The sequence below is a fragment of the Mustela erminea genome, chromosome 4 (genome assembly GCF_009829155.1).
Source record: "Mustela erminea isolate mMusErm1 chromosome 4, mMusErm1.Pri, whole genome shotgun sequence".
Classification (NCBI taxonomy): Eukaryota; Metazoa; Chordata; class Mammalia; order Carnivora; family Mustelidae; genus Mustela; species Mustela erminea.
This window is the reverse complement of record NC_045617.1, coordinates 118,931,503-118,939,195: the sequence shown is the minus strand read 5'-3', so window position 1 is coordinate 118,939,195 and position 7,693 is coordinate 118,931,503. Positions and strand designations below refer to the sequence as shown.

Here is a 7,693-nt window from a genome sequence, read left to right as displayed (position 1 = left end):
GGAAGCCCCCAGTGCTGGTGGTGCTTTGGGGGAGGGAATGAACGTATCTGGAGCAGGGTCGTGGTAGTGGAAAAGGGGCCCGAGCCATGGGGCAGAGCCTTGAGATGCCGCTGGCTGGGGATTGGCCCTCAGTGGTTCCCAGGAGCTCTCAGAGCCTGCCATTGTCTGTGATGAGGCTCCCCTCAGGGACAGGGGCACCCTTTCCCCCAAGAAGGCAGCTTCCTGTTCTCAAGTGCAAGGCAGCAAAACAAATCGCCGTCCCCAGATTGCGCTCAGACACGCTCCTGGAATATTAACACAGGGTGGATGAGGCCAGGTCCCAGCTGCAGAGGCGCCCGCTTTCCCTTACCGTTCTGGGTGGACAGCAGCGCCTCACCCAGCAACTCTTCCAGGGCAGCCCAGTACTTTTCCAGCTGCCTGGAGTTCATCTTCATTCCAATTTCCACGGGAGCAGTCAGCTGTGAAATAAGGCAGAGTTAACAAGAAGGAAAAGACACGGAGCGCGCCATTAACCCCCGGGTGCCTCACAGGTGGCAGGAGGGATGGCCAGTAGCCACACGGCTCTGCGGCGGCCCCACTTTTCCTGATCCATCCTCCGGGGAAGCCTCTGGCCTTCCAGGGCCAGCCAGAGAATTCTGGCAGGAACCCCCCCCCCCAAACTCCAACCAAGGGGCTGGATCCTGGAAGTCACCCCAGTCTTGCTGGGAGGAGGATCAACAAATCTCCCCTGGCTGGGAAGCTGGGACAGGAGGGGAGGGGTCTGCAGGAAACCCCCTGGCTCTTCCTGTGGGAGGAAACTCTCCGTCCCTCTTCTCCTGTATAAGGAGAGCTGGCACCTGGAGCCTTGCAGCACAGGCGTCACTCCAAACGCTTTGCGTGTATGAAGACTCTCAATAGCCCTAGAGGTAGATATGACTAGTGGTGTGCCCATTTCACAGATGAGGAACCTGAGGGCAAAGAGGTAGAGTAACTTGGTCAAAGCCACACAGGTACTAAATCGTGGAGGGAAAGGGTGTGACACCCAGGGGGTCTGACTCCAGGATCTGCGCCACCAGGTGAGACTTTCTCTGGACCATGGGGACACAGGTGAGACCCCAAAGGAGCTGTCTGGAGGCTCACCACCAAGAGAAGTTGTTGTGGCCGAGCTGGGGGGGTGAGGGGTGGGGGCCTGACTGATCTTGCCACCACCCCAGAGCTTCCTGGTTCAGTAGTCTTGGTTCACAGGCCAGCCGAGCTTCCCTGCCTGTCTGGAGAGCTGTGATGGAGGAGTCCCAGGGGCTCCCTGGCAGTGGGAAATGGGCTGAGGCTGCCTGAAGGGCCACGCAGAGGGTCTCCAGCCCTGCCCATGCCATCCTCTGCCCACGCCATCCTCTTGCTGAGCTATGCTTTTCTCTATGCATCAGCGTCCTCACCTTAAAATGAGGTGGCTGGATGGAATGATCTGGAAAGGACCTCCCGACCCATATATCCTGTTCTAGGGAGATGGAACAGCCTCCCCAAGACATTCTTTAGGATGTAACACGTGCTTTACCACTGCCCAGGGTGCAGGTAGAGGGCAGTTCCAAGTGAGCTCCCCTTTGCCAGCTGAACCAGTCCTTCCCCGTTCCTCCCAGGGAGCCCAAGGAGCATGTGGGAAGGGAAGGCACACTCCCCTAACCCTGCCACCCAGTGTGATGACTGCACCGAAGTCCCTCTCTGGGCCACAACTGACCTCCCTGTTTGTGGACAGTGTGCTATGGCGACCCGAGGGGGTAGAAGGATCCCTGGCTGGTGTCTGGCAGGAGGTAGGAGGTCTGGAGTCCAGCTCAGTTTTGCTCTGATGACTGTGTCACCCTGGCTCTCACTCTCCCTACTATCAGTCATCTCCCCTCCCAAATCCCTATACAGGGAAGTGTCCCCTGCTCAGACCCAGGACCCCCTTCATTCTCCATCCACGCCTACTCTCTCCAGGATCTCACCCGGTCCTGGCTTGAAATTCCAGCTAATTGCTGATGCCTCCCACAGGGAGGGATGTCTCCAGCCCTAAGCGCTCCTAAAGTCCATCATCTATATCCGCCTGCCTGGGCAACGCCTCCACCTGGGCGCCCACCAGGCATCTTAAAGTTCACAGGTCCTATCTGACCTCCTGACCTTCCTCCTGCCATCCTACAGCTAACCATAGGCTTCACTGTCTCCATGAGTCACGAACCCATCCTTCTAGGTCCTCTGGCCCGAACACGGGGCTTGAACTCACTACCCTGAGATCAAGACCTGAGCTGAGATCAAGAGTCAGATGCTTAACAGACTAAGCCACCCAGATTCCCCTGGGGAGATGCTTTTAAAATGTAATCTGATCTTCTCCCTGCTCTGCTCCAAAGCCCCTAGTGGCTCCCATCTCAGCAGAGTGAAAGCAAAGTCCAAACTGCAGAGTCTGCTTTCACCTCCTACTTTCTCTTTGACTCCCTCTGCCCCAGCCACTCCAGTTTCCTCCCTGTTCCCACAATGCGCCAGGTCTACTCCTGCCTCAGGGCCTTTGCACTGATTACTTGTGCTGCTTGGAATGCTCTTCCCCCAGACATCTTAGCGGTTTAGTGCCTCACTGTCTCCAGGTCTGTGTACTAATACCATGTACTGACTAAGCCTGCTCTGACCACCCTATTTAAATTGCAACACATCCATCTCCCCTCTCTGCTTTATTTTCCTCCATGGCACCTGCCACCACCGGCCACACTAGGAAGGTTGTTTGTTTATCCTGGTTGTAGTCCATTGCTGGTCCTTTTGTTATCTCATTTCTGCCCCCCCCCCCAACTGGATTGTGAGCTCCACGAGCTCAGAGGATGTATCTGTTTTGTTCACCACACTATCCCCAGGGCCCAGAGCCCGGCTTCGCACTTAGGGCTCGGTAAATACTTACTTCCTGGACAAATGAGTCTGTGAAATTAAAGAGCTGTGCTGGACAAACCCAAGACTGGCTCTGGCTATGCCAATCTGTGCATCCAAACTCAGCACTGACCCAGGGGGGTTCACACTGTAGCTGTCCCCAAGGTTCCTTGCTAGGGGAAGAACTGGCACCCTTGCCATCTGTCCCCTGAGGACCACACCTGCCTCCTGATGGGTCTCCTGCCTCCACTTGTGCTGCCCCAGATCTTCCTAAGTCAGATCAGGTCACTACCCTGCTTTGAACCCCAGTGACATAGACATTTCGCCTGGACCACCAGGCCCGCCAACCTCTTGTCCTCTCCCGGTATGCCCTGGCCTTGAGGGCCTCACACCTATTATGTGCTTCCTGAGCAAGGCTTTTGCACTTTTCCTTCTGGAATGTTCTCACTCTAGCGCTTTGCATGAGAGGCTCCTTCTCATCATTCTGGTTTCAAAGAAAATAAATGTCACCACCTCCAAGAGGCCTTCCCTGAGCCCTCCTCTGGCGACGGAATACCCCCAAGCCCCACCGTGTCATTCTCTATCCTTTATTTGGATATGCCTCCTTTATTTGGTGCCTGAAATGGTTTACTGTCTCCTCGTTGGTGTTTCCCTCCCTTTCTCCTAGAAGGGAGCTTGGTGCCTAAATGTCTGGTTCGCTGCTGTATCCTAGCACAATTGGTGGCTAGCAGGGGAGCCATTCCCTGCCCCCACCCACTAGGTTTCTTTGTATTGTCGCCCTGTCTGCTCACCTTGATAACCTGGTTTTCTTCTTCTTCTGTGGGCTCCACAAGGTCCAGAGGCCCCACTTCCTCAAACCTCTTTTGTAAAACCAGGGACTTCTTTTGACCTTTGTTGCGCTCCTTTTCCTAAGGGCAGAGCACAAAATCACACAAAACCCAAAACCGGGGTCTGTCCAGGGCCCAGAGGGCACCTGCCTGTCTCTGTCCAAGGTGCTAAGTGACCTGAGCTTCCCACAGGGACAGAAGCATTCCTTCTCCCCAGGTGCCTGTACGGCAAGTCCCAGCCACAGAAGCCTCTCCGAGTTGTCCACCAACAGGTCAACTTGCAGAAGAATCCCTTCCTTTCTCGTTCCAGCACCGCACCCAGGCTGTTACTGTTAATTAAGTTAAAATGCTGAAAATAATGGCTGCCCTTCATGCATATTAAGCGTGAAAATGGGTTTTTCTTAGCAGAGAGCCTATAAAAAAGGTGGCAAGACAGCCTAGCCTGCGAGGGCACCACGGGGTGGCCCAGAAACTGGAGTCCCTGGGAGGTGATTTATAAGAGGCGAGACAGGGAGATGAATTATGGAGGAAGGAGGTTGCAGCTTCTTCATAAAAATCCTGGTGCCTGGCAATTATAAGGAGCAAAACCATAGAGCGGATTAATGCGAAGTGTCCTTTGGTTGCCATTTTGCTAGTTTATGTTCTACTGAGTTTGACTGTTTCTGCCCCAAATCTTACGTGGCATCCTGCTTTCTGGGTCCCAGGGCACTGAGATCAGACACACCTCATTCCTTTGGTTTCCCTAATGGCACCCTTGGGATTCAGTTCAGGGCCTTGCCTGAGACATGGTGATTCTAGAACAATGGGCTGTCTCTTCTGGGGAGGAAGCTGGTGGTGGAGGAAGTGTGTTTAGAGAGACTGCCACATCTCCTCTGTATTTCCATGGCTACGCCCCACCCCCACGAAGAAGGGAGGCTTTGGCCAGCCTTGCCTTGGCAGAGGACACTGGTCACTGGGTCTGGGGCAGCCTGCCCTGTACAGAGCACGTGGGTCCAGAGGCCACACAACCTCCCAGAGAATGGATTCATGTCTTTGTTCCTAGTGGAGCCTTGGTCTCAGACAGGTGGGACACGAAAGTCCCATTTTTTCACCTCCTCAGGTCGGAGAGAAACAACTATCTGTACAAGATACTCAGAACCCCTGGACATCTAAAGTAAAAGGCACGGGGAGCCAGGTCTGGTGGTCACTTTTTCAGGGGACCTGCCCCCCTGAGTTCTGTTAAGTCTGCCTGGTTTACTTCTGGGTTCTCAAGAGGTGGCTCTGGCTGACACTTCAGGAAGCAGCAGCTTCTTCTTTCCCACTCTGGGCATTTGCTCCCACCAAGTGCCCCTCCTTCTCTCTAAAGACCCACAGATCCATGCTCACCTCTTCTCTGTAGGCTGCCAACATGCGCCAGCCTGTGGAGACCTCTCCCTCCTCCGAGCTTCGCACTTACCATCAGCGTCACTCGCTGGGCAATTAATCACATCCTACCTCGTGACATTTCTCTTGTTCTCTATTGTTAGTGAAATTTTCAGGTGTGCCTGGCCTCTCACCCAGCGTGGCCGTTTATACCGCAGAGATGCTCAGCAAATATTGATTGGCTTGTTAATTGAAAATCTCCTCTGAAGGATGGGCAGGGGCAAGAAAAGGTGTTGCGTGTAGGAGCTGCAGTCACCTTTGTGTGGTGCTGGGGAGGAGTGAAGGTGGCAGGTAGACAGCTGGAGCTGGGGGCTAGCTCAGCTGATTAAACAAGGGTTTACCAAAGGGACACTTACTTGTGCCTTAGAGAGACTAAGGCCACCTGAGTGCTGAGCAGGGCTCTGCGCCACTTGGGCCACACAGGGGAGGTGGGCATGCCTTGAGGTGTGTGTTTGCGGGGAGACTTCCTACCCGGATCTTCTGGAGCTCGCTGTGGGTGAAGATGGGAACGAAGGCTTCTGTCTGGGAGGCCAGCATGGCAGCCACGTGCACCACAAGCAGAGCAGCCACAGCCTTTCGGGACACCATCCTGGAGCTGGATAGTGACAAGAAGCTCTTGTCATGGGGATTATGGTGCACACGTTCCCTACAGCTGTGATTTTGAGCAAGCCACTTAGCCTCTCCTGATGCGGGCCGGGTGTGGGGCTTTACCAGAGGAGCTCAGAGGCCCTTCTCTGTCACAGAGCCAGGCCTGAGAAGAGGTGGCCCGGCCCCTGCCACATGCTGGGGGAGAAGTCGTCCATGTGTCAGCTCCCCTCTTTGTCACAGCTGCAGTCCTCCAGGGTCAGCAGAGCTCATAAAGTGGGAAGGACCCATGTCTCAGAAGAAAGACTAGATAATCAACAGAATTGTGCTACCCCCTTGAGCCCTCCCTGTGCCCTGAGCTGATGAGGATGACAAAAGGGATAGACCCAGGCCCAGATGACCCCAGGTTTCCCCAAGTGTGCCAGGTGGCACTGGGTCTGGAGAGAGGAGCTGGAACACTCTGCCCAGATGGAAGCAGAGCCAGATGGAAAATTTCAGCAGGGAACAGCATCCTAGAGCTGAAGTGGGGTCTCCACCCCTCTAGGGGCCAGCACTGGCTCTGGAACGAGACTCTTTCAGAGCTCCAGCTAGCTGCCTGTTGGTTGTCTAGAAACAACACAGAGTGCGTCTGTTCCCAGCAACCCCCTCCCCTGACACCTCAGAATGCTGCAAGTGCTGGGGGTGCCTGCTTGCACGTGTGGGGCCTCGTGTCCCAGGAAGTGGGTATGTCTGGATTGGCGGGCCAGAAGGTGGGCCGCAGACACCTACCAGAAACAGGTAGGTGTGGTGACCCCAGGAGAACAAAGGCTTGAGAAATGGGGTCAGCTGAGCAGACTCCGGGCTGGGTCCAAATGGTCCTATGGTGGGGGTGGGGGAGGGTGCTGCCTGCTGGGTGCCAGCCTCAGTTGACTCCTTACCCTGGTGCACAGTGCCTCCTTCAAAGCCCTCTCCCACACAATCTGCACACTCACCTGGGAGCAGGTGCTATCTGGGGAGGGGAGGGGACCTAGACAGGTGAGGAGACTTATTCAGAGATGGTGGAAGTTGGAAGGCTGGCTTCCTGAGGCCTGCTGCTTGGCCCTGCACGCCACTCCACGTTGCCTCTGCTCACAGAAAGTGGAGAAGCACATCGCGGGGGCAGCCTGCTGAACGCAATCCAGGTCCCAACATTCCTGTGTTGAGTGGGCTGATGAGTACAGGGGCCAGGCCCCAGAGCGAGGAGGAGAGACAACGGGCAGCCTCCACAGCAGGCAGAGTTGGGAGGGTTATAGGGTTGCAGATAAAGAGTTTCAGGGAGTCAGCCTGGGGCTCCCACAGCCCTTGGGCAGACTGGATTCTGTTGGCAGGAAAGAGTCCGGCCCTGGACTGGTCTCCAAGCTTCCCTGCAGTTCCAACCCCCCTTAACCCCTTTGGAGAAAATCATCCAAGAATGCCGACTTGCGTCCTGCCTCCCCACGTCCAGGACCCTTATCCTCAGTCATCTGAAGCCACCTCTACTAAGCAGGACACTCTCTCTGCCTTCTTTGAAGCCTCCTGTCCCCGTCCTACTTTCTCTCTCCATCTGGCTAACACTCCATGAGATAGAACATGAGAACTCAGACAGTCAAAGCCTCCCATGCCAGCTACATGCAAATTCAGGGTCAGAAGACCACCCACCCACCGACTGCCTTCCCCATCTGTGGGGACAGCCGAGATCTGGTCTGGGACCCCAGGAGGACCTGGAGTAGTACAGAGTCTGGGCAGGGATGGAGGGCTCCCAATCACTCTTCTTCCTATCCTCCCTCTCCCTATGGAGGCTGGAGGGCCCTGACTCCCCTCCCCAGGTGGAGACAATGCGTCACATCTATGGCATCCCGTTTCCTTCACAGAGATGCTACAGAGCCCTTTTCATTCTGGTGTTCACATTTAATTCCCTCCATAAGAATCAATAAAAACCTTAAATAAAAAAAGGCAAAATCCAATTGCTGCTCATTTTCTTGATCCAACTGGCAGTTGGCATGTCACCTACATTCATTTGCGTT

General features: G+C 55.0%; 1 protein-coding gene across 1 annotated transcript; it reads right to left on the bottom strand.

Moving 5' to 3' along the window:
* Positions 1-272: 272 nt before the first annotated feature.
* On the bottom strand, positions 273-5,675 carry MLN (motilin). The gene is made up of 3 exons (XM_032341363.1): positions 5,559-5,675; positions 3,651-3,767; positions 273-458 (listed from the first exon to the last, which is right to left on the bottom strand). Exons 1-3 carry the CDS (start codon positions 5,673-5,675, stop codon positions 273-275), a joined length of 420 nt encoding a protein of 139 aa, XP_032197254.1.
* Between the last annotated feature and the right edge of the window lie 2,018 nt (positions 5,676-7,693).

Bases quoted from the DNA above. Each gene is read 5' to 3' on its own strand.
- MLN (XM_032341363.1), bottom strand. From the start codon at position 5,675: ATGGTGTCCCGAAAGGCTGTGGCTGCTCTGCTTGTGGTGCACGTGGCT. The intron at 3,768-5,558 runs GTAGGAAGTCTC...CTCTGCCCTTAG, and splicing joins GCGAGCTCCAGAAGATCCGG to GAAAAGGAGCGCAACAAAGG. The intron at 459-3,650 runs GTGAGCAGACAG...CTTATTTCACAG, and splicing joins AAGAAAACCAGGTTATCAAG to CTGACTGCTCCCGTGGAAAT.